This window comes from Lagopus leucura, unplaced genomic scaffold, assembly GCF_019238085.1.
Source record: "Lagopus leucura isolate 7727_CA_CO unplaced genomic scaffold, USGS_WTPT01 Super-Scaffold_100159, whole genome shotgun sequence".
NCBI lineage: Eukaryota > Metazoa > Chordata > Aves > Galliformes > Phasianidae > Lagopus > Lagopus leucura.
The window spans coordinates 21042160-21068642 of NW_024962335.1; the positions used below are offsets into that span (position 1 = coordinate 21042160).

Consider the following 26483-nt stretch of genomic DNA (forward strand, 5'->3'; position numbering starts at 1 on the left):
CTGCTCCCCGCCCCTTTCCTTCCCTTTCTTTGCCCTGCCCTGCCCTACCTGCCCGGCGCCCGCCGCACCCCCGTTGACATGGTGAGCCAGCGGCCGCCGCCCAGCCCGGGCTGTGAGGAAACTTCCCCTGGCCCGCTGCCTCCACACGGTTCTCCCACGAGGAAGTTGGGGCGGCGGGCGGCTGCACCTGCGCTGCTTCCTCCCGGCCTTCCCCGGTCCGGCGCCGCTTCCTCAGGGCGGCGGGTTCACAGGAGGGCCGGGTTCCCTCGGACACGGCTGGTGTGGGAGCGCAGCGCTTGCTCAAGCGAGTTGAGGGCTCCCCTCCCCATGTCACCGCTGTTCGTTTCTCCTCACCGCGTGCTGCCTTCTGCCGTCCTTCAACTCTGAACTGCTTTGTCTGTAAGGAGGCTTAGGATTGCCTGTAGGACTGACCAGTGAACGTGGAAGAAATTGGCCAGAACACATTACCCTTCTTCTGACGAGAATGTTCTCAAAGACATCACTTAAAAGCAAGTTTTGATGCCAGGGACAGATCTGCAATCCTTGCATCAATAGTTAATTCCAACTAATGGGGCTCATTCACGCCAGGGCTGTTCCCTCCCACTGTAAATATTAATTAATGCTGAAACAAGCATTAGGAATCATAGAATCATTAAGGTTGGAAATGACCACTAAGATAATCTAGACCAACCCTAAGTGACCACGTCCCACTGACCACATCCCTCAGTGCCACATCCATGCAGTTCTGGAACACCTCCAGGGACGGTGACTCCATCACCTCCCTGGGCAGCCTGTGCCACTGCAGCACCGCTCTTCCTGGGAAGAAGTTTCCTAATATCCAATCTGAAAGCAGCTATGTTTTTGTGAGACCTGGGTTTAGGTTCACTTATCTAGCAATGATGCTGGAAGGCTTCGTTTGTTTAACTGGGACATGGTTCTTGGAGAAAAAAATATCTGAACTTTTGCCATCTGTGACTGGAGAACCACAGGCTGCTGTGTGCAGGATGAGGGTCTGTCAGCAGCTTGTTCAGTGTTTTGGTCTCAGTGACATCATTCTCTTCCACAAGCAGGTCAATAGCCGTTAGTCCCCTCCTTCATTCCCAAGAGAAATGAAGTAGTCAGATCACCTTCCAGGTTTTGTGCTCTTGTAAACATCGCGTTTTCCTTTTGCAAACATATAAAGAAAAGCTATGACTCAGAGGTAAAAGACTGATTTATTTCCTGACTTCGGTTACCTGACACGGGCTGGGCATAAGGAGATGAATATACCTATGTTATGAAGAGTATTTCTTCAGGAAGTACACAGACTGACTTCCTTGCAACAGGAGAGTGACAGATTTTTCTAAACTGTACAGTTACTGAGTATGTGCCCTGGATCAATCATTAACTTGTTCAGATAAGAATCTTGTTCAAGAAAGCTGGCACACACTTAAGTCTTCATCAGAACACTGAGCATTGAGTGGTCTTCACAACTACTCATTAAAGCATGGCAAGGGAAGAGAGGCAGAGAATTTCTCATTAGTATTTCCCAGAGCACTTCACCAAGGAGGCAAGGATCAGCCTTATTTGACAGGGAAGGAAATGAGGTACTAAAGGGAGAAGTTATTTGTTCAAAGTTGTCCAAGATGGCAGTACAGCAACAGAATACAAAACGGTACTCTATGGGAATGAAAGCAAGATTGAAAATGGAAGACCTTTCTCTGCTTCTCCTACTTACAACAGCTAAACTGATCTCTACCCAAGTATTGCCAATTGCTCAACAGCCAACCGTTAGTGAGGCATAATTATCACTTATTATTAAATCTTGTACTTGCATCTTTAAATATGGAGTTCTGCTTGTGGAAGGAGAACAGCCAAGGAGGCAAGGACAAACACACCCACTCCAGAAATCCTACCCAAATAGCATGAACTACGTTAATTTTGTTTTCTATGATGTTATCGGGGAGTGGTAACTTCTTTCAATGTCACTGGAAAACAAAGGTCACTACGGAGAATCCCGGTAACTGCGCTGCAGCATGAGGAGATCAGCCACAAGCTCACGTTCTCAAGAAAACTGTTCTTTAGCAGGACACTGAGCAGTGAGGTGACAGTCAATGACAGAAGAAAGTCACCTTAACAGTGAATTCATGGTAATTTTAGAGCATTTGTAGTTCAGTGCAGGCTTCTCACAGCAGCCGGTTGTCTCTCTTCCCTTCAGTTAGCTGCAGCACAGACCTGGGCCAGCTGGTTGAAGCTGGCTCTGAGCTGCTGTACGCCAGCAGCACGTCCGTTCTGCCTGCTTTCACTTGGCAACAACTGGCCTGCCCTCCTGGCATGCCCTTCCTTCTTCCTCTCAGTTTCATGTGTTCTTCATCTCTGGGGAGAGATGGAGGGGCTGTGTCAGCAACAGGAATAACACCTTTCTAAGCAAAAGTTTTTCAAATGCTATCTTGACAAACTTCACCCTGAAAGATGAAAAATTTAGTGACTATAGGAAACAGGATCTGAGGACAGAAAACATTAGGTTAGCTTAACCACAGAGAGTGCTGCCAATTCTGCTTAAAATATATGACACAACCCAGCTAAATGGTCTGCCTGCATTGTACCACCCATCCTAGACAACATGTGGGAAGCATCACAGATTCCTTTGCTGTATGGTAACAGAGTTAACCAGTAAGCCACTGCTAAGCCACTTTTGAGTGTGGGCTATAGCTAGGCCATCTGGCTCAAAATCTTTCTGTGAGGGTGGTGAGAAATGCAGTGGTGGAAAACAGACTTAATTACTTCTATTTGCATGTAGGAGGTACAATAGGAACCCTGTGGAAGTCCACAGAGGTGCAGAAGGTGGCAAGTTTTAGCCCTCCCCCCTTCTCCTTCCCCCCCCAACCCCCCCACCAAAAAAAAAACACCAATGACAGAGCACTTCTGGCAAATGTAAGGCTTGAAATCACTTATCTCATGCTGCTGGATCACCAAAGCATTCTTGAAAACAGGCAATTTTTCCTTAGTTTATTAAATACTTCATTTGTATGCAAGATGTCGCCCCCTCTTTGTGCCAACCTTTACTTCTCCTAATGGAAACAACCTTCAGAATACTCGATTTGGCTGCTCATGTGAGACTGTTTCTTTTGTTGTGTACAGTCCATTTTCCTTATTTCTGCTAGAGTTTACCTTTCTTTTCATCTGAATTACAGTAAAAATCTGTTTGTCTAGCTTACCTGTTTATCTCTTCTCCTGCTTTAGTTTCTCTTAGTACTTCCTCATGCTGTAACTCTTAGTAAGTCTGTGTAGCAGCATTTTTAGAGCATTCATCTATACCCTGAGAAAGAATGCATGAACTTGGCACCTCACTGAAATGACAGTATGTTTCAAAGCATTACACATACCTCAGAGCACCTTATTTAAGGCTGATCAGTACCTTCATTGAGGTCTGACAGAAAAAAATGCCACTGTCCGTTGGACGTGAACTAAAAATTAATCTGCCCCTCTACTCTGCTCTCATGAGACCTCTCATGGAGTACTGTGTCCAGTTCTGGAGCCCCCAACACAAGAAGGACATGGAGTTGTTAGAGCAGGTCCAAAGAAGAGCCATTAAGATGATCAAAGGGCTGGGGCACCTCCCCTGTGAGGACAGGATGAGAGAGTTGCAGCTTTTCAGTAAGATGAGAAGGCTCTGTGGACACCTTATAGCAGCCTTCCAGTACCTGAAGGGAGCCTACAGGAAAGCTGGGGAGGCAGTTTTTATAAGGGCAGGTAGTGACAGAACAAGGGGAAATGGTTTTAAACTGGAAGAGGGTAGATTTAGTCTAGATATTAGTAAGAAATTCTTTACAGTGAGAGAGGTTGCCCCACGAGGTTGTGGATGCCCCCTCCCTGGAAGCATTCAAGGCCAGACTGGATGGGGCTTTGGGCAATCTAGTCTAGAGGAAGGTATCCTTACCTCTAGCACAGGGGTTGGAACTAGATGTTCTTAAAGGTTCCTTCCAACCCAAACCATTAATGATTCCATGATTAAAATGCAGTCTATTACACAGAAAAGCCATACTTACATACTTCCCTGCCTAATCCAAGGAACAGCTCATAGTGTATTTTGCATCCTCTGTGAACTGAAGATTCAAACCTGTTCTGCCAGCAGTAAAACGAAGGCAAGAACTGATATGCCAGAAGATAGAGTAGGATACTAATTAAAGAAGAATCTCATGCATTTCAGGACCTCATGCACATTCCAGATGAAAATTCTTCTCTGATGGTAGCCACAACAGCATAATGCACAAAGTAGCTGCAGCCTGTGCAACAGAGATACCCAGAACAAGCAAGTAAGCATGAGGGAGTTACTTAGCCTCAGTTAAATCAGCAGGCAAACACAGAATCCAGCCTTCAAGGACAAAGTGAATTTCAGCCTGAGGCTGTTGACTCTGTCTTAGTCTGGGGAATGGTTTACAAAGATTAGAGGGACTCCAACCTTGTGTTTGTTCCCTGTGCAGCACCCAGCATGTGGCAGAACAAGAGGACACTGGATTTACAGCATTATGCTGGCTTATGTCAAAAAAATACATCCAGCTGTTTAATATTTACTCCCAGCACAAACTGCAGTACGCACCATCTCTTGGGATTGGTTTTACTTCCATGTGAGAAGCAGCTGCAGAGTCAATAGCATGAATTAACAGCCACACATGAGAAGTAAGCCATAACAAGAACTCCAGGAAGTTTTAGCCAAATCCTAGATATTTACTGTGTGAGCAGGGAAAAAAAAAAAAAGAAAAAGGATGAGCAGGTAGCCATCAGAAGAAAAGCCAAAACAATTTATTTTAGCCCAGTCACTAACATTCTTAATATATCTCTCCTGTTTTGTCCTATTTGATTGTGTGAAACACAACACTGTCCTGTTGTCATCAGGTGCCCTAGCAAAGGTAGTCACTGGGGACCAACTAGCAGCAGGATTTGTCAGCTTCCAGCCACCTTAATTAAGAAATCTATTGAACCCTTACGGCCAGGGTTTCCTTCTCTACCATACAGAAGACAACCAGGTGAATGCTAACAGGTAGCTCTGTGAGAGAAGCACTGGGACAATTAGAGGAAGAAACATTCCTCCTCTATACAGCTTCCATGCTAATTGCATCTTATCCTCTTCTTTTGCTGTGCAGAAATAGGTCTTCTATTGTAAACAAATTCTTGGAGTTTACAAAAAAGCTGCTGAGGTAAGGGTATCCCATATGTCCCTTAATTCTAAGGAAGGACTGCTGCTTAGAGGGGCAATTACAATCTAATTAGTTTTGTTTGATAAATCTTTCATACTGGCATGCCCTTAGCAAGACTGATTGCTTTTAGAGGTCTCAGAATATTCTTCATTATCACCACCATGGGTTAATTAAATATATTTCCCATTATCCAATTAGTATCAGATATTCAGATACCATTAGTAATAGTACTTTAGCTTTGATTTAGATTAACTACAAGTGAAAACAATCTTCTGGAAGTTTATTTTAGCAAAAGGGAGAGAGAAAACAAGTTATGGTTGAGAAAATATCATGCTTTCTGTTTCCTGTTTCCTTCTGCAGTGAGACTTGACTGCTGCTATGAAGAGTGTTTAAAAAACCCACCATGGTGTAAGTTCTTCACTTGAGATACTGGAATGGTGTCTAATTCTCAGGACAAGAATGACAGCTCTTTGTACCACACATCCCAAATCTGTTGCCGTATGCCGTTAAAGTTTTCTATACATTAAATATGTCCTTGCCTCTATGAATGCTTTAGCAGCAAATCAAAGTGATTCGGTTCCCTATTCGATTCCTTAGCAAGTCAACACCTAGAGAGCAACAGACAGATCAAACATAAAAAGAAAGGTAGAACTATTAGTTCCAGATCTGGAAGAAAATTTAATTGTCTCAGTGTTGCAATGCTCCCTGAGCTTTGTTTCTTTCCCTAAGTCTAAAAAACAAGCTGCCAAGCACTTAAGATTACAGCTAATCAGGCATATGGTAGATGTACAAGAGTCTCAGCACACTTCTTAGTAATTAATAATAACTTTAAATGGAAAGACTTTAAAACTATTGCTGCATTTGAAGACTCCTCTGTTACCTTCACCAACTTTTGTGTGCATTCGCTGTATCCCACATTTCATGGACTCCTTGGATCTTCATGGCTTGAGATGAGATTATTTGGAGCAAAGACTCTGAAAAAGATTTGACCATTTGTTGGTCCTCTTCCACTTTTAAATTCTCTTTTACATACCAAATGTCAAAAATAGCACTTCATTCATACTTTGACTTTTCAATACATTATTGGGAAACTACATGGGACAAACAGACCTTTCCTCCAGAGATCTAACAATGCCTAATTTTGGAACTCAGTACTTCAGGTTCTGCAGTATACTTCCAAGGCTATATTGACTGCAAATGGGCATATCTTTACAATACTGAAATGTGCCACGTTTTTATATTCAAGCATAAACACAACTAAGCGTAACTGCATGGGTGAGGGGTGCTTTGAGCATGGACTGAAGCTTCAAATACAAGATTGGATGGGGGCCTGGGCAGCCTGGTCTAGTACCCGTCCTTGAGGTTGGTGGCCCTGCCTGGGGCAGGGGGATTGGAACTTGATTATCCTTGGGATCCCTTCCAATCCAAGCCATTCTATGATTCAAAAACTCCAGAACCTTAATTTGGGCTCAGACACAGATAATGTGCTCATGACTTTGAGTACAGTCTTTAAGGGAATGCTGTCAACTTGCAGGAAGCCCACATTCTCTACCAGAAAAAGAACATGTACATTCTACTGCACTGACATTGTTAGGGGAAGAAATGTTTTCCCATGTTTAGGCAGTGTTATCATCTTGGATTTAGTGAGTCAGATTGCCTTTTTAGTTTATAGGCCTGACACAGTCAGAAGGAAGGCGTAGGTCTAAGGATATTAAAACAAGCCTGTTGATGTTGAACTTGAGCTATTTATAGTAAGGCTCTATTAATACCAAGAACTACAGAGAACAGGGAACCAGCCCTGAATGAACCCAGAAGCTAGAGCAATATAGCTTCTGTTGCATGGGTCTAAAACTGGCTGACAGTATCTAGTAACCACATCTAAAAACCACTCGCTCTTCATATGTATGCAGTGTGGATATACGCAGATAGGTGGAGAGTCAAGTGTAAAGAAACTTGGCTCATCTTAAACGCTGATGACGTTTTTTATCCTCTCAGTCCCAATTTCTCTACCTGTGAGAGATAACAGTACCCATTTTGCAAAGATGTCTCAAGAATTAATTAACATGCACAGAATACTCCGAAGATAAAAAGAACCTGGTTGCATTTGGCTTAGATAACAAGAGCCTTTGAAAGCAGTTGTGCCTCCACAGAGGCATTTCCTTTTTCAGTAACGCAGGACATTGAGATTGCTGGTATTTGTACACAGTACATTCTTTTGTTTGAATTTTACACTTGACCTGACCGAATTTGAGTCACAGACTAGCTGGAAAAACATTATTCAGTCACATCTTCAAACTGCACGAAGTACTACATGTTGTGCCCATCATCCTCTGATTTCCTTTGGATAGCTGAGTACTTGAAAACCAGATGGAGCCGTCTCAAGTCCAGGCAAGCTCTCCACCAGCCTCAGGATCTCTTCAGTTCAGATTTCAATGCAGCGAGATAGAAGCAATGTCCGTTCACTTGAGGCAATCAAGTTTCCCAACCAGCTAGGAATGACACAGCTCAAAATCCACCTGACTTCTTAAGTAACTTTCCTGTATTCTAATGCGCGATGGTAGCAGCCATTGAGCCATGAAGGATAGCTCCATGTCACTTCACCTTAGAACACTAATAAGCTGTTAGGAGAAAAATCTCCCTTGGATGGATCCGTTCAAATCATCTGAGCTTACAGAAGCTGTAGGTCCCTGAAAGAGCTTTCCTATCTTTGTAACAAAGCACATCAGTCTAGTGTAGGTGGATAGAAAATGCACACTAAACACAATAGCTTTTTCAGGCAATTACTCACACCATCCTTTGAGAAGCAAGCAGTTGTGCCTGTGCTTTTAGCACATCTGGCTTTATTCCAAATAATTTCCCAGAATACATAAATTATCTATTTTAGCTCCATTTTTCCTCTATATTTAGTTCTATAGATAAAACCAGCCACAGACTCGTTTGCACAGTCTCAGAATGCAAAAAAGAAGTGGCTGTCAAGCTCTTCAACGTGTCTCTCCAATATTAGTACCTTTATTCTTATTAATGGTCTCTTGAAATCAGGTTTTAACACTGCTCAGAATTATGCACCATTTCTGAGAGTCCAACTTGAGGAGCTGGTGGCCTGGCAGTTGTCTGTAGCACTGAGAGGTGAACCGTAGAACCTGCTGTCTTGAGCCACAATTGGGAGTACTCCACATTTCTGTGAGCACAGCTGCAGGATTCAGCCAGGAACAAGAACATGCAGTGGTAGGAATGGTGAACTTGAGCTCCAGGATCTTCTCCATTATAATCCAGCACATTTTTACAGGAAATGCAGCAGTTCACTTGTCAGAAGTCACCTCCCACTTCAGAACATGAGGTAATGGTGCTTCCCAAGGGACAGATTATACAGACATTTTCTTTGGAAATTCAAGATGTATTTTTAGATTTAAAAAACACATACATTTGTAAACTCAGACCATTTCATTGACCTTACTCATAGCGCTGCCTCCACGAGAGCTGTGCGGGACCACTTGAAAAGATGATTCAGAGAAAGGGGCAGGAGCAACTAGCGTGAGCAGTTTCTCAAATCAACTTCGCCATGAGAACATTTAGAGAAGTTGCAACCCTCTGAGATACTGCTTTCAGAACAAATGCACTCAGGAAGGAAAGTCCACTTTCTTACTTATTCTTAGAAAACCTTTTCATTAAAAAATAAAAAAATAAAGGGGAGGAGGGAAGAAGAATGTGTGGCAGTTGAAAATTCTATCTCAAACAATCACAGTTTTGCTAGGATGATTCTGCAACACCTGTTTCTAGAAGTTGCACATTTGCTGCCTCTCAGGGTCTCTATGTGCATGGAGGGTCATTGCAGGAGCTGCAGCAGCCACCTGCCCACCACAGTCTCGCACATGAAACACCACAGTCCTGGCTGCTGATGGAGCGCGGGCCACAGGCCCACTTGCTCCCAAAGCCTGGCACTTTGGCAAGCAAAGAAGGTATTTCTGACCTTAAAATTGCAGCCACAATATGCTGTACTGCACACAGCAATCCCAGCCCACTTCTGGTTCAACTTTACCACTTCCTTTGCTGACCCATTCCCTGACAGTAGAGATTTGCACCTTACACAAAACTCTTGTAACTGACACCTCATTACAGATGTTGGAGCATTTTAGAGAATAGTCAAGGCTGATGAAAACCGTATCAGGTGAATAAGCCTTCACTATCTCCTCTATCTCAGAAAACAGAGGAAGCATCTCTGATTTAGTTCTGATTTCTTTTTGGCATTTATTTCTTTTCCCAGTTTCATTTCCTTTCATTCTAATACCTTTTCCATTCACAGTTACAGACTTGCAAGACATAAATCGATGTAAAAGCACAAGCCAAGACACTGCAAACTGACAGAAATAAAAGTAGACCAGACAGCATGGAGGTAAATGAACAAAAATGGCCAGTTTATTCACTGGAACAGTTATGCATTACACTGTAATTTTAATTGGAACATAAAGATGTAAGAATCAGCATACTGGCTTTTTTTTATTATTATTATTATTTTCTTCAGTATTAAAGTGTTTTTCCCAACCATTTGGCTGCATGATCATATTACACATGTACAAGCACAGACTTTATGAATCCTTCACAGGGCATTAATCTAGGATTGTCTACAAGGAGTTACATGGGAATTACTTCAATTTTCAAAAACAAATGATGCATTTTCAGAAACAAGGATTATTTAACTAGTTTTTTTTTTTTCTTTTTTCTTTTTTTTCCTTTTAACAAGAAGTAGCAACAAGAAGAGTTTCCAATACTCAGTCTTCAGCAAATGAACATACATACTTTTATATTCTTCACCACCTAGAAGCACTCCATCATTTAACCCCAAGAAGGCAGGGCAACATAACACCAATTCAGTGTAGGAGTAGCTGAGTTATTACTGCAGTAAACATACAGTATACAAATCTGTATTTGTCACAAACTCCACCAACATTAAAACTCTTGTGAAAGGAACACAGCAACCTGAATGGTTCGTTAGATACAGAACATCATGCAAATGATAACATTCAATAGATTACAAAAGTCACAAAACACCAGTTTTCATTTTATTTATTTTTTTTTAAGTTATTTATAAAGGATCAAGTTCATTAACCCTTTAACAGTCAAACCATAGGGTTGAAAATCAGTGGGGAAATAACTAATAAGATAGACTTAGTTTATCCACTGGCATAACACACCAGTGAACAGGAAAAAAACAAACACCAACAAGCTAGATAACTCTTCTTTCTTATTCACATCTGATTGAATAACAATTCAGCTATCAAATTAGTCTACTAAAAATTTTTAATCAATCATTTTCATTATTCCCCAAGTGTTCTTCAAATCAAGTCAGTATATAATTTAATTTACAAATGCTGAGGAAAAAACCAACATATTCTTCGCTGCTATTTCTTTAACAGTAAATAATGATAAACTAAACAAATGTGGAGCTTCATGGAAAGACATTTTGAAACACAGGGCCTGATCACCTACTGTCTACTTGCATGTTGACATCAGTCACAGAACATCAGTTTTTTCCTTTAATTTTGTTAGTTTGTCACATGGCTTTTAATAGATTTCATAAGGGTCTTCTGAAGAACAGGAAATAGATTAAAATCCTGTATGGAAAAGCAATAGCAGATAAGCAGGTCTAAATTGCACAAAAAAAAGAATGATGGCTGCAATCCAGTCAAAGAAAGATTTGCTTACCCATCCCAAGAATCACGGCTTGCTAACTACTACAAAAGGAGGAACCTCCAAGCAGAGATCCTTCCCTGGTGGCAGCCAGCCCTTATATGAGGTTAGGGAGGGGTAGAGCCAGGCTCCAACCCTTCCAGGCACACAGGTGAATTACTTCCACTGTGTTCTCTGGGCTGGCTGTGTCCCCTCACCAGGTGCTCAATCACTGGTTCAGGCTGTGACTAAGCAGTTCCCATACAGATCCAATACAGATTTAAGACATATACTTCAGAATGAAATATAAAGTCCTGCTGGTAGCCCCCTTGCCTTTTTAACACAAGGAGTATGTAGATCAGAGAAGAAATAAGAATCTTCTGGCTTAATTATGGATATGGAAAAGCTACATGATGTGAAGAATCTCAAACACATATTTTATGTGCCTGAAGATGAAAGACAATTGTTGGTTTGGATTTTTGTTTTTTGTTTTTTCTCTTTTCCGTAGGATGCTTAATTATACTTAAACAAAAATAATAAACGAATAACAAAAAATCTTCAGTGGTTAGAAAAGCCTGAATGCTGGATATTCCTTTCAGACTCACTCTACACACAGCAAAGGAAAACTGAAGAAAAGTAATTGGAATTCTTAAAGAGGTATTAATAGTATTATACTTCAAAGTTAAAACATCAGTGCCTGCTGTTTTCAAACACAGATTTCCTATCTCCTAGGTGGATGGGCATTCTCCATCAAAGCAGGGAAACAGATCTCAGAAGGGCTCTTGTAATCTACATCTGATGATGATGACGATGGTGGTCAATCCAGATACGGCAGCACAACTCTTGTCATTGGCACTGCACGCTGAACAGTAAGGTTGGTATCAAAATAAGGGCCCAGATTTGCAGGTGTCTTTAGCAGTGTGATGGGAACTGGGCTGTGTTTTACAAACAGCTGCACTGCAGTATTTGCAACACACCTAGCATGAGCAGCCTCCACAGGCGAGGTCACATTTCCTAAGTTTATATTTCAGAACAGTCTTTTTCTTAACACTTGAATTTGGTAAATGGCTTAAACATGTTAACAATCTTTTCTAATCCAAAATAAATCGAAGGTCATCTTGGCATTAAAACTTGCAGTGTTACATTAATTACAGTTCTACCTATGAAACCTATTGTATAGCTATGCTTATACTCATTTACTATGAGAAATGGGGATGGAGCAAGCACAGAGGTGCCAACCTGTCAATCAGATCAATCAGAAAGAATACCAGTACTGCCTCCACTTAGAAGCCAGAAACATCCACACAATCAGCATGAGAAATGATAATAGTTCCTCTTTCTGTTAAAGCCTCCAATAACCTTCTGATAGAAAATATATTTTCCATACTATTACATCTTACAATTTATATTTATTTATTCATCTCCCACCCCCCTTTTTTTTTCTACTTCTATACATCCCCTACAAACTGGATTTCCAGAATTGTGCCATTTCTCTGAACAATGAAAAGTTAAGTTTCACTAAAGAAGAAATGAAAATGCCATTTCAAATCCAAAGAAATTTGAAAGCCGTCACGGAGAGCAAAAACTTCATTTCAGATATGAAAATCAGAGCGGAATTTGAATTGCTTCCTTCCCGTGCAGGACACATGTCAGCATTTCTGAGCACGCTCAACCAACCAGTGGAAAACATATGTATCCTTTTTACTTACTATTTAAAAATCAGTGTAGATGACACCCCACCATAAATCAAAGGGCAAAGAAAGTATATTTTGCAACTCAAAAAAAAAAAAAAAAGGCTTTTGTGTCTGTTTTTGTCTGTATGCAAATATTTCCTACAAAATGGTTCACAAAGTTGCCTACTATCAATCACTACATAAAAAAAAGAAGAGTTTATCATCTCAAGTTCAAGATATGCATTTTATTTTGTACTGGTTAACTGACAAAAGTTGTCCCTGGGGACCTACACAGTTTTATAACTTACAATGCAGTAACTACAGCCATTTGTACATTTAAATTGGTTTGTTTCTAGATCTCTTAAATTTCCAACATTTACTTGCTTTATTACATATTAAAAAATGTAAATTGAAAACTTAGAAATGAAGAATTTAAAGCTTAAGAGGATAAAAAATTTAATAAACCCACTTAGTTCTATAAAACAGGGCCACAATTTCTATACCATTTAATGCTGTTTCATAACTCTTAATCGACATGGACATACCGGCATGTTTCAATTTCCCAAAGTTGCTCTGCAAATCACAACTGGAAACAAATACATTACCAAACAAACATTCCACTACAACATTTTTTCCAGTATATTCATATCTATATAGAAAAGAAATGCATTTCACTGAATTCCTGTTTAACTAAAATTCAGGGAATATGTTTGATTTGGATATGAAAATAGGAGAATCTATTCCAAGTACAGCCTGCAGTAACTCTACTCAATGTGCAATGCAAATTCTTTTTCTGCTTAACCATCAGTAATAGCTGTCCTTATTGGCCAAAGGCATCAGCACTGTTTCAGAACTACAACTACACCCTACACCAGTCTGCAAGGTCAGGAATTGTGAGGTGCTCACGGGAGGCACCATTTGCCTCCAACAAAAACGGTTTTGTCGTCGTTTACTTTTTAGTAAAAATCAAAATAGCAGCTAATATTCATATCAAACAATGTGACTGAGCTGAATGAGTTTTATTTGACTTTTCTCTGACAAGACAACATGTAGGTTAAGTATGACACTAAATAGTTATGTAAATGCATACAAGAAGAACCACGTGAACTGCATGGTAAACCTAAGCAGAACATTGCCGAGAATTGTCTGTTCAATCTGATCAGAATTTGATGACAACTTGTTCCTATTTTCTTCACCTTCGACTCTGAATGTTTTGTTACAATAGCTCAGCTGCTTTGCCAAGGCTGCAAGTGACACACACCGTTGATTACAGAGAATATTTCTATTTACAGCACCTTCATTACTGGTACCATGGAAATAGTAATTGTTAGGCACACTGATTGGTCACCGATTCTTTCCTCTGCTGATGTTTTGTGTATCATAACATTTGGTAAGCACTGTTTCTAACAGAAGCCTGAGTTCATTTTCTCAGACTCAGGTAGAATGTGAAAAAATTTTTCCAACCGTATCTGCAGCAGTTTTTGTCCAGCTGCTCTCTACCTTAGGCTGCGCTGTGTTTCCCACTTGTAAATCATACTTACACTGCAGAGAAGGAATAAAAACGTGGAAATATCTAAGCCTTTGTTCTGTAAATAAATTAAGGCCACCTGACAGAACAAGGACTGCTAATTACCGACAAGTAGGCAGCACTGAAGACTTCTCCTATGTGATGACTAGATGAGAAGTCCAGAGGTGCTGAACCATTACACCTTAGCAGCTTACCTTGCTGTCAGGTACTGTGCAAAGTAAATTTTGCTATCCTTGCTTTTGTTCTGAAACTTGCTATTAAAAAAAAATAAATAAATAAAAGAACAACCCAACCGATTATTCAGCTTTTACAGGAGAGAACCTTGAACTAGGAGCACTGTGCACTGTTGCAATAGAGTCTGTGTAGTGTAGATCACCTGAGTATTTGTCATAAACTGACATGAGCTAAGGTTCTGGATCTGTTGATTTTTGGCAAGGAAAAAATGCACTAAAGTCCTGCTAGCTTTGATCCACACCATTAAGTCTGCCTGCAGGAGTTATTTCACCTTAGAATATTTCACACAGAATACCTGCAACTTCACTGTTCATACTAGTCTTTCAGGGTAAGGCCTCAAGCTAGTATCCTGAATATGGGAGCAGGAAGAAAGAATGTTTTTAATTAGCACACGACATTATACTTGTTTTAGATTATTTTTTTTTTTCTCAGATACCAAATAGAAAGTAACCCCAAAAAACAGCACCAATTCATCTGCTTGTCTGAAATGCAAAAATAGAATTACAATGCAGCAAAACAGAAAACAAACCAATACATCATCCTCTCATCTCCTTGTTAAACTAAATAGTAATCTTCCAGTGAAGAGCCCGAACAAAACCAGAAGCTAATGAAATAGGAATTAAAAAACAAGTGCATAAACAATATCAGTGCAGCAGCAAAATATACAGTCATCACTAACATTTCAATTCACCCCACTGCCAACATTTTTGTGCAATAAAAATTGGCCGTGTGCTGGCCAATACAACAAGCCTCTCTTTACTATTAACACAGTCATTCTTCACTTCAGCTATTTCTGCTTGTTTAAAAAAAAAATAATAATAATTGAATACAACTGGTGCAAAAAAGACTGCATTTTATAAACACAAAATTATGGTGCAAATAAAGTAAGAAGGAAATATCACACCCTTAGCGACGAAAGAAAATGTGAACTGGTTCCTATGGCTGAACTCAGAGGTTATGAGGGCAGGGTTTAGTAACATACTTTATCTTTATTAATACTGGCTTAAGTCTCTCATTATTTCAGAGGTAAAGCCAAGCAGCTGGGAGGAACATTTCTGTTGAGATATTAAATTTCACTACACTTTAGTTGTAAAGTTTGAATACAATCAGAGGAACCATAAAAAGTCTTCTTGATAGGTTGGGCTCTGTGCTTTGTGTTCTTCTTCTCAACCTTCCCTCAGATGCCAGAGCAGTGGATATGAATCCAGACTTATCGATGCAGCAACAAGGCAGGATTGTCTACCCGCTCGCTGGGAACAACCCAAACCTTTGTTGCATGAACTCCACTCTGTTTGCGTTTTCTCTTACGTGGCATATGAAGATTAGGGGTAAGGAGGAGGCTTAGAGAGACAGTTGAGAGGGGCACACTGAGAGCTGGAATGTGGCTGCTCTTCTGGAAGAGCACTAGGACTGAAAATCAGAAAGAAAAACAAGTGCTTAAAATACACGGCAAAGTTTTACGCGCAGGTAAGTTGTTCAAGGCTGGAAAGAAACTCTAAAAGGTGAGGGAAACTCATCTCTAAATCTGCATCCTTAGATACACAGCATAAATAAAGAAAATCCCCAGCATGCACACGTTGAGTGACACCTGGATGCATGACATGAAATGCTGTACACAGCCTGCTTGACAGTTCACAGTACACACACAATACGGCCGTTTGCATGCTCTGATGAAAAATGCTCTGTAGAGAAATGAATGCATTTGTGAAAGGGGGAAGCAAATTTGAAGGGCGAGACACACTCTTTATATGAGGGTTAAGAATTATTTATTTATACACAAATGATTAATTGCTCTAGGAGAGTGCTAATGTGGAAGTCAGGTTTCATCATTTTGTGAAAACACTGTCTTTTACTGAATGTGAGCTATGAACTATGACATTCAAATAACTACAGTCTGACCTTCCTCATCAGGCAACATTCTGTATTTTGTAATTAAAACTTTCCAAGAGTTTTTGTTTTACGCGTTTGAATTCTCTTCAGTTCTGTCTTTTTCCGTTGTTGACTATTTTTCATGAACAACTGTTCCAATGATAGCATTAATCCCTCAAGCCTCTACGTGTGCAATTATAGTGTTCCCTGTCATATGGTACAGAGGGGTCTGAACCAGCTTTCAATAAATCAGACGTGGGTGGAGTTGTGGTCTATTAGTGGCAGCACAAAGATAAGGGGCAGCTAACATGAACACACCCCCACACCTTGGTGCAAAGTTCCGTAACATTCAAGCAAAGCTTCAACTACACAGCTTTGCTCACTTAGCTCAGCAGTGTATACTGTGCAGCAGAGGGCAATGCAGATGCTGCTCAAGTGAGCCCCAAATCATTCCTCAGCCTTGGCTCATCCTGTTTTATGAAGGTGAACTTCAGCTCATCTAGCTGATGCCAAGCTAAGTGTCAGGCATTAAACTTTCAAGGTAAGCATATGGCAAAGCAAGATTCCAAAGCAGAATACAAATAAATGTAATTTATTCAAAAAATATGACTGGGAGTAGGTTTTTTTTTCTTAATCCTTCAAACGTTCTATGGTCTTGAAGTTATTCCAAGTTCAACAGTGTGATATATGATGAATCACAATCAATTCACAGCCCCGTCTTTAAGAATATCTGCTTTTTTTCCACTTTCCTTCTTTAAAAAACATGCAAATTATCTCTGCAGTACAGACTATCGAGTGCTGGCTGAAGGCACGCAATTAGTCTATTGCTGGAAACAAATCAATTTGAAATGCCAGCGGTATTTGAAAGTCTGCCATTGGAAATGCCAGCAGTACTGAAAATGTCTGCAGTTCCACATATAGGAAACAAAGAAACGGCGCTGCATTTCCCAGAAGACACAAACAAGTGTGGACTACTGCCATTAAGAAAGGAGATGGCAAAGTCCAGGTTTTAAATCAAGGGCGTTGAGGAGATTATGCCCCAAAAATCCATAGGTATTGCAATTCAGCAGGACTTGGAGCCCCTGCACCTCTGGTCCTCTTTGAAGATCAGAAACTTGCAGGTCCCTGCCCCTGAAGATGAGCTGCTTGATTACAAAATGGCTGGTGAGAGTGAGTTATAGGAGCTCAGGACCTCATAGGTTCCATTTTGAAGTTGGCTGAGTAAGTCAGTCCCAAAGAGTTGACTGCTTTTTAGAACTATGACTCCTCAGTTCATATATCATCTAAAACTAACCAACTAGGCATAAATATTCAGTCAAAATATGTTCTTGAAACTTACTAGGTGAGCTTATTTAATCAAACACCCTGAGAAGACACCAAGCCAGTGTTCTCTAAGTATTTATTTCCACGGCTGTAATCATCTGTTTGTTCTGTCACATTCTGCATCATACCAATGCAGACAGAGAATCTGAAGAGGGATCTGAGAGATCTTTTCCTACTCTTCTCAAATGAGTCTGCCTCAGGAGTGTCAGGAGATGGATCCAAAAGGTCTGTATTTACTCTAGAAGCTATCCATTCATGAAGAGACATCTCCAGGCTTCAGCACCTCCTAAGCTTTCAAGGTAGTCTTTAAAAAAGCACTACTAAGTCCTTCAGAGAAATAAAAGCTTTAACATGGCACATGCGGGGAAGGCAAACAAGATGGTTGTGTTACTCTAGAAAGACAGCCTTGCTCTCCTCCATTGCTGCCCCATTTCTTTTTTTTTTCTTTTTCTTCTTCTTTTTTTTTTTTTTTTTCCTCAAAATAACTGTAATTGTCAGAAAGGAATAGAAACTCAATGTTTTCCTTTCTCATTAGCAGAGGTATGTTTGTCTTTTGGGGCTTTCTTCCCAGCTTTAAAAATAAGCAACATAAGAAGTTTTTGCTTCAAGGGAGAGGACTGGTGAGAAAATAGCCATACTTGAGACTAGTTATGTGCAGTAATGACCTGAAACAGGACCTCTGACACAAGTAGACTTCTCCTCTAAACACATTCAGTCTCATTACCATTCTGGCATCAGTTTCAGCACAAAATCAAACTTGACTACAAATACTGTAATAAAAACTATTCCAGAATATGCTCTCTTTAGGAAGTACCATACTTAGAATTACATCCTTTTTTTTCCACAGTAACTGTGTGTGGCTTCTCACTTTCAAATACAAGTATACTTCTGTCCACAAAAGGAATTGAAAACTTTGTCTCACCATTCCCTTTTCAACCAATAATAAATATTAGGGGCATTGAGAAGAGAAAAAAAATTACAAGGTTATCAGTACAGGTACCTTTGCAGCAACATATATACACCCATCACTTACAATCCTAGTAGATTTGACTCTCATCGTAACACTCTACTGCTGTGCCATCCTCCTTTCAGGAGAACAGTACACCCAGTTGGGTTATGCAAATCACTGCAGCACTATCTAAACAAAAATTGCATTATCCATCAAGCAGAACCAGCAAGTGACACATGGCATGCAGGGTGCTTTTTATGGCAGGACAGGTGATGGTGGCAGCAGGTCCTGGAGCTCAGCTATCAGGCATATTGACAGTTACAGGCAGTAGAGGGTGGCAGGTGAGATTAGGAACATGAAGCAACAGAAAGACATGGAAGAACCTAAAGCTGTTGGCTACTAAGTGAGAATAAGAATATTGTTACATTTCTGCCCAAGGATATCTGCTGCTTTTTAAACATTTCTGTAATCCTTTCTTTAAAGGCTGCCATCATTTGGGAAGATATCCATTCAGTTGATGAATATGGCCCATGTAATTTTTCATGTTACTATTATTTGTTTTTAATCAGCTCCCTCCCCTCCCAAAACTCACAAAGCTCATCATATAGTTCTAAAATCAATTGAAAAATATCATGCAATGCTCTTTGGTGTTAGTAAATATTGTGTTGTTTTCTTAAAGACATCATTCACATGCAATATTTTTTGGCATAGGTTGTAACTGTAATGAATCAGCAATGGAAAATACAAACAGACCAGTGATATATTCAGAATGCAACCCTTTCATGTACATCTTTCCTTATTCAACTTTAATCTTATTTTCTTAACAATTAACCCTATTTTTTATTTCAGGATCAGGACTTTTGTTTTTGATTGTTTTTTAGACAACGTGGGTCCAGCATGTGATCCAAAGACAGACACATTCTTGTAAACATTGGATGACAGTATTAGTTTAGTCTTGTGCAATATAATACATCAAACAGACAGCTACTGATGCTAGGAAGGGGTGAACACCATCCAGTACTTTTCAGGGTAGGCCTACATCTGGTTGTCTGCCCACAGTTCTGGACACAGAAACTGAGGTGAGGCATGGAATGCAGAGTTTAGATTCTCACGCATTGCTTCATCAGTTTCCTTTGAAAACCTCTAACAAAAGGTTCTCCTAGATTTTCCAGATCAGGTTTCAGCAGAAACATGCAGGCATGAGCAAGAAGACAGACAGATGTACATCTAATCAAAGTGACTAGATGACTGGAATCAGCACACTTTCACAACTACTGTGAAAAATCAAGAGATGCACAAGCGCCATTTAAAACTGAGCATAGATATTGGATGAGGAAAGCTCTCTGTGTTTAATGTTAAAGTTCAGAGCGGACCCCTGTGCTACCTCAGAACAAACTAATTTGAACACCATTAGGCATATAGCAGGATGTGGGAGGTTTCTTTACAAGCTATCTCTTGATCCTAGGTGAAATGCCATTGAGATATCACATGACTGCAAGAATGACGGTAGAGACTTAAAAAACAAGCATAGCTCTCTCTTAAAATGGGTGACTTTAGGGCTGGACACAGCTTTAACATAATACCTTCCTCATCTGACATCACTGTATGACTGAAAGCAGTTGTGCTACATCAGGAGGAACTCTAAAAGGAGGAGGAAGGACATCACAAGCTGCTGCCTTCTTCCTCTCCTGGGTATAGAAAACCTGAACAAACTCACATAGCTGGTTCTTAAAAAGCCAGCAATTTTCACTGCAGATCTCAATCATTCCATTTAAAGCATTCACAAACTCATACCATCATACTCTCTTGCACCAGGTCTGTTATGCTTCACTGCTTTACAAGGCTACACAGCTATGTGGCCAAGACAAGGAAGGCATCAGTGTTGATATATAAAAAATACTACGGTGCTTTTTCTTAATCAAAAGAGTACCAATCTAGTGGTAAAAATTACAGTCCTTTGGAGGTCAGTAGTTCAGATAAGTATAGCAGTATGTCTTCTTTGTAAAATGACCGATCTAATTTTCAAAAATATTAACCATATTACAAAATTAACCATTTTATGTGCCATTGTATACTCTGATTTTATTTGGAAACATGCCAAAAATGACTTCTTGACCAATATATCCAGTTCTGATTGTAGCTAATGAGATCTAACTGAGGAAGCACTCCGGGATAATGCAGAAAGCCCTGAGGCTTTCCCTTGGAATGTGCTCTTTCTGCAGGTTAGTCTGCTGAACAAAGCAATGCTTGCCAACAAGTGCATAGCAGAGTTAAGTGATGTAGCTTTTCCCTTCTGAGAAGGACGTTTAAAACTGCAGAAGCAATAGTTTGCTAGCATTTAGGGGAGGAATAACAGAGAAGTACATATGAAGGGGCTGTTCCAAGGCCGTTGGCAGACTTGTGAGCTGGCAATAGTGCTTAGCAGTGCCTCATGTGCAGCCTGAAAGCTCTACCCCATCCCTCCACCAGTCTGCATTATTACAGCAAGCTTCTGAACATGAAGTTTAGCGTTCTGTAGGAAGTAGTTTTATCACAAACAGGGCTGTAGATCAGCTGGGTTGCTATAGATCAGGGTAAGGTCTAAAAATAATGGAAATTGTTTCAAATGAGAAGTGACTGTGCACAGCACATACTATGAACATATAAAAAACACACTGTCATCTCTTTTTTTCTGAAGTTGCTGAGATCTCACAAGTACCTTTAAAATGCCACCCTACAAAAATGGAAATCTGTGCCCAGCCCTAAAAATCAAGTCCTCCATTTAAGTAAATTTACCTAGCAACATAGTAGAATCATTGCTGTTTTGGCAACATGGAGAAACTGTATGAAAAGAACAAATGAGGGCTGCAAGGTACAGCTTCTCCTTCTTTTAACATTTTCGCCTCAATGTAAGTGTGTGGATCTGTGGTTCGTGTTTGTATTGTCACTGCAGAAATCATCACTGCTGCTCAAGCTGCTGTTAGTGAAGAACCGCAGCAAAGAAGATTTGAGCAAGGAAGACAAGGGGAGTTGCAGACGTGCATGCAGCTATGTGCAAAGAGAAAAGTTAGTTCAGTTTACCTGACATTCTGGCAATCTGGCCCCCTGGCTAGTTGTGAGCCGTGTGGCGGTATGGAGGCAGCAGGCTGCTGACAATCTACAAGAAACTGATAAATTAGACATATATACAGAGAGATTACAGAGCAAGGGGTTAGTAACAGCAATACACAGGCTGTGCATCTGATGGAGAGATTTAGTGAGGAATGTTCGTGTGATTCCTTATCTGACAGAAACACCTTTTTCTTGATAGCAGTAACAATAATTGTTGCCTTTATTTTTTTCTTTTCAGAAGCAGTGAAGACATTTACATTTGTCTTCCCTTAACATTTTTTTATTCTAAACACACAGTGGGTTAGATTCAGGATGTGAATTTAAACCTTATACCCATCATTCTTCTGCAGATGATAAAGTCGTTTTGCTTACATGTAATATAAAAAGTGTCAATAAAGCTACACAAAATTTCTCCAAAGAACTTCTATCCCTAAAGCAGTTATTACAGTTGCCATCTCATCATGATCTGTGAGAAGTCTGCAAGTCTTCACAACTTCTAAACAGTGCTTTTGAGAATGTCTTCTTGTAGAGAAGGGAAGGGAGGAATTCATACAGCAGGTACTCCATAATGTTTGAAGGAGTTAAGAGAAGTAGCTGAACATGAAAAAAATCTGCTTTGGGGCTCATTATTTTCTACTACGATTTACAAGTGTCAAAAAAAGTTTTCCCTACATTAATCTGGCCACGGCTTGCATGATTCAGATTGTCAGACAGCACGCACGTCAGCATCCTTCTGAGCATTAGAGAAACTCAGACCACCCGGAGAACTGCCAGAGGTCACTTTTTGTCTCTAGCGCAGTTTGAGATCTATTGTTCTCAACCTAACTGTTCAGTGGGAAGGAGTTACATAAAATGAGATGATCAAACTTCATGTGGTAGGAAAGAATTTCATTTTCTAATTGCTGCTAAACACCATTAAAGCTCAACACCAGTAACCTTTTCCCTTTACAATATTGATGGCCTCTGAAATGCATTTCTACTCTTTGTCTCAGTCAAGTGGAAGAACCTGTGAGTAATCTACTGTCAGGAATCTGGATGATAACAGAACAACACAGCTTCCCACAAAGAGTGAGCAACAAATCCAGCACCATGACATTTCCTTTTTGTACTAGACCAGAATGTTTCTCCTTGCTTCTCATCAAGCACATCATCTGTGCAGATCTCCAGTGGGTGGAAGCATGCATAACCAAATCATTAGTTTCTTCCTGCTTCAGATAGCAGGAGAGGGTTTTGGACATATTCTCAAGTACATAGATAACTACTTCAGAAATATTTATGTACAGCTAGTGCAGGTACCATTGTGTCGGGAAGAAGAAGCAGAAGAAGAAAGGATATTGTGCCATTCTCTCATATGCTAAGATGGCCACTATGGTCCTTGCAGCACAGGAATGCAAGAGCTTACAACCCATATAGACCCCAATAGAAGGGTCCGTCACTTCAGCACAAAGCTCAGCTGAAAGGAAAGTGGTGCCTGATAGACAGAGAAGCCTGTAACTATAGAAGGAAAATGATGGCCAGAGAAAAAATTAATGTTGTATTCTAAATGAACTAGTTTGCTGAAGTCCAAAGCGAAGTTTTCTCCAACAACTTACAGGAGAGTGAGAAAAAGAAGAAAGCAGAATGCTGTGTGAAGAAAAGGTGTGGATAGATTTCATAGATACAGAAGAAACTGTTCTAACAGGGTTTGCCAGGAATAACGCAAATGCCTGATTTATGATCATATTCTAATATCTCAGCATCCTGCAAACATTTTATGAAGCCTCTTCATCTGCTAGACTTGGCAGAACACACAAACATAGAGCCAGACTCTGCAGGCATCATGAAGCCTGGGTAAGAAATGTTCAACAAAGCAAGCTCCCTACTTCACGTGGCGGCAGTTCTCCTTGGTGTCAGCAATATACATAGAATCTGGCTCAACCTCAGTCACACCTGTAACTAGTGGCCCATGTGACTTAAAAAGGCTGAATTGTTCTTCTACATTCCCTCAGAGTGAAGTACCTGAGCACTATGCTAGGAAATAGTTAAGCAGAATGCGTATGGCTTACACATACACATCTGAAATTCAAAGAGGCTCCCATCTACTTACATCCAAGCAGCTGTGCCAGAGCTAACTTTATTCCTTCTGTGTTTAATCCTTTTAAATGTTCTGCAGGATTTGCAACCCTATTATTTAAAGCCATGACAGTCGTGAAATGACTTCTTGTTATACTGTGCTTAATGGTGAAAACTGGAAGACAGCATTTGGTCTTCCTGCTCTACTATGGAACTTCTGATTCTGTCAAGTAAAAGAATGCCTTCTTCTGAAACAGTCTACTGAAGATTAATAGTTTCAAACATGCCTTTACTGCCACATGCCACAAAGACAAGGAAAGTCAGACATGCTTGTATGAAAACAAAAAAAAAGTTAAACTGGAAGAGGTCTGTTCCCTATTTTTAAGCCTGTAGGAATATCAATCTAGCTACTAAATGAAAGGACACGTTGACATTTTTGTAGAAGACACTTGGGGAGCAGAAACAGATTATATATGGCATGACCTCAGAGAAAAGCACTGAGTTATTAAATACAAACTCCTTTATTTCCCTATCATTTCCACTTGCTGTGAGGCAGTGAGTGACTGGGACATGGTACGAGCTGGCTGAGCTCCTAAGAATGCTTTTATGACTCCATGAACCTGTGACAAAGAAATGCAAGTCAGTGATGATTTCAGTCATAAAAAGCAAAGAGGAGCTATGCTACAAACAAAATGCACACATCAATTTTTAATGAGTTCAGCAGGATGTGAAGTGAGTATAGAGTCCTATGGCAATATCAGATCACCACAGCACCTTTTGGAGCTTCAGAGGCATGAATTCTACTGTAAGTTTGGCTTGTTCAGGCTTTTCAGTTCTTAACATTTTAGCCATTTGCTAGGAATGGGGATGTGAAGGGCTCAGAGATTTTCTTTCACACATTAGGCAGTGCTGATTTTCATTAGGAATCTAAAACCCAGTCTTAATTGGGCTAATCAGCTCCTGATGTAAGAGCATTAAAATAACAAGCTCAGTGAAGCTACATCTGTTCATATGAGAACTGCATGTGCAACTATAAATTACTTGTTGAGAGCAAATCTCAGAAAAAAATATTTTCCTGTGCTTCCCTTTGACTCAGCCACCAAAACAATGCATTTCCCTCACGTCACAATGTGTGCTCTGCCCTCCAGTCCATAAACTGGATGACTCTAATTAACACAGGGCTGCAAAATGTGGTTATTAGCATCTGAGAGATGGTCTTGCCTTCTGTTGACATCAGCAATGTCCCTGGTGAATATTCTATGCGCAAGCATTTTTAGTCCCACCTGCTCAAGACTCAATAGAATGCAGTGGAACACTTCAATACCTTTTGACATTCAGTAAATTTGACAGCATTCTATAGAGATCACTAAGACCAAGAATAGTAAGAATCCTGAGAAACATACTGGAGATGCTGGGAATGAATCACTAATATACAACAGTTTTAATTGTGCCTAGCTATCTTTAGAGAAGGTTTTCTCTTTTATCTCAAAGGACTAAACTGAGCCAATCAACAAAGTTTTTGTTGTTGTTTTTTAAACAGGTAGAGTTTGGTATTTCTGATATGGAAAACACTAGGGAAATATATTTTTAATTGGAAGGGGAAAAAAACAAACAGATAGAGGCTTTTTTCAGTCTTTTAAAACACATTTTTTGAATATGTCATCAATCACTCCAGGATAATTGAAAGCCTTTCTATAATAGCTAAATGTTTTAGAGAATCTATAGCTTTGTGTCACACTATCCAATGTCAACTGACTTTGAGGAATTTGACATCTGTGAAGATGTAATTCACAATTTACTTGAAAAGAGAAGCTGTCCCCATTTATACGGTAATTTATTATTTTATTCTCTGAGACAACAGTTTAATAGAAAAGAATGAAGGAAGAGTCAAAAGTATTGGGCAAAAAAAAACAAACAAGGAGTCTTCTGGCTGTGCAAAGGCAAGAAACACATTGCCTCACATCAGAGGCCTATGAAGACAATGAATCAATCCCCTCTATTCGAAGGCAAGGAACAAGGAGAACTTCCAAACTCAAAAGACAAATGTGATATGCCAAGGAGAATGGGGCAGAAGCTAGTAAAACACATGCCCATCTTGCTGAGTTGAGATTTGTAGAGGTGCTTTCAAACTGCAGTCTGATAGGATGAGACACGTCTATTTATGTCTAGAGGAAAAAAAATGTCTTCTTATCTATCTGTCTATCTATCTATCTATCTATCTATCTACCTATCTTTCATAGTTCATGAAAAAAGATGTTTAGGCTAATATTTGACTAGCTAGTTTCACTTACCATTTATTTCTGCTTTTATAAGATAACTTTGACCTTCTTCAAGGCCAAGAGGTAGGTACTTTCAGTGTTAATGGTTATCACAAACAGCTGATGAGAGGACAGCTATGGTTCACCTTAGGAAGAAGGCATGAACAATGGTACAGGTCACAGGTCAGAAGTCTCTCCCTTCTCCTGCTTCCAGGGTCAGTTTGGGTCTGGAAATAATGCAGTCACTTTTGCCCTGTAAAAAGTTCCAGCTGGGAAGCCTGTCAGCAGCAAAGTGAGTGCAGCTCTGTGTTTCTGCAGGGTATTCCTGGAAGGAGAGGACTCCAGTGGAGCCATCGTGAGCCTAGCCAGCCTCACAGATCTCAGCTCTCTTACAGCAGGATTGACTCTAGTTGTCCTGATCTCAGAGCAAAACCAGCAGTGCCAGGGGGCCTGAGTCAAGAGACAGAGATGCTGCAGAACTCTGTGAGAGCCAGTCCTTTTCTGGCAGCTATAACATTCCACATAAACATGACCTGTAGTAAGTTAGCTCTTAAACATTTTTCAGTAGTCAGCTCCCTTGGTTTTTCCCTCAGTTCTATCCTTCCATTAAACTGGAAAAAAAAAAGGATAGTTGATAGAGGTTGATTGTAGATAGACATATTTATC

General features: G+C 40.2%; 1 protein-coding gene across 5 annotated transcripts in view; it reads right to left on the reverse strand.

The window, feature by feature from the left end:
• Positions 1-9568: 9568 nt before the first annotated feature.
• BICD1 (BICD cargo adaptor 1) overlaps positions 9569-26483 on the reverse strand; it is a 169527-nt gene continuing 152612 nt past the window's right edge. For 2 of the 5 annotated variants that reach the window (XM_042889740.1, XM_042889738.1), the window contains exon 9: positions 9569-15686. In XM_042889740.1, coding sequence (XP_042745674.1) covers positions 15487-15686 — 200 coding nt within the window. In that variant the 3' untranslated portion in view covers positions 9569-15486. Of the gene's footprint in view, positions 15687-21477; positions 21554-26483 lie in introns of all 5 variants that reach the window. The other 3 variants (XM_042889739.1, XM_042889741.1, XM_042889743.1) reach the window with 3 other exon arrangements.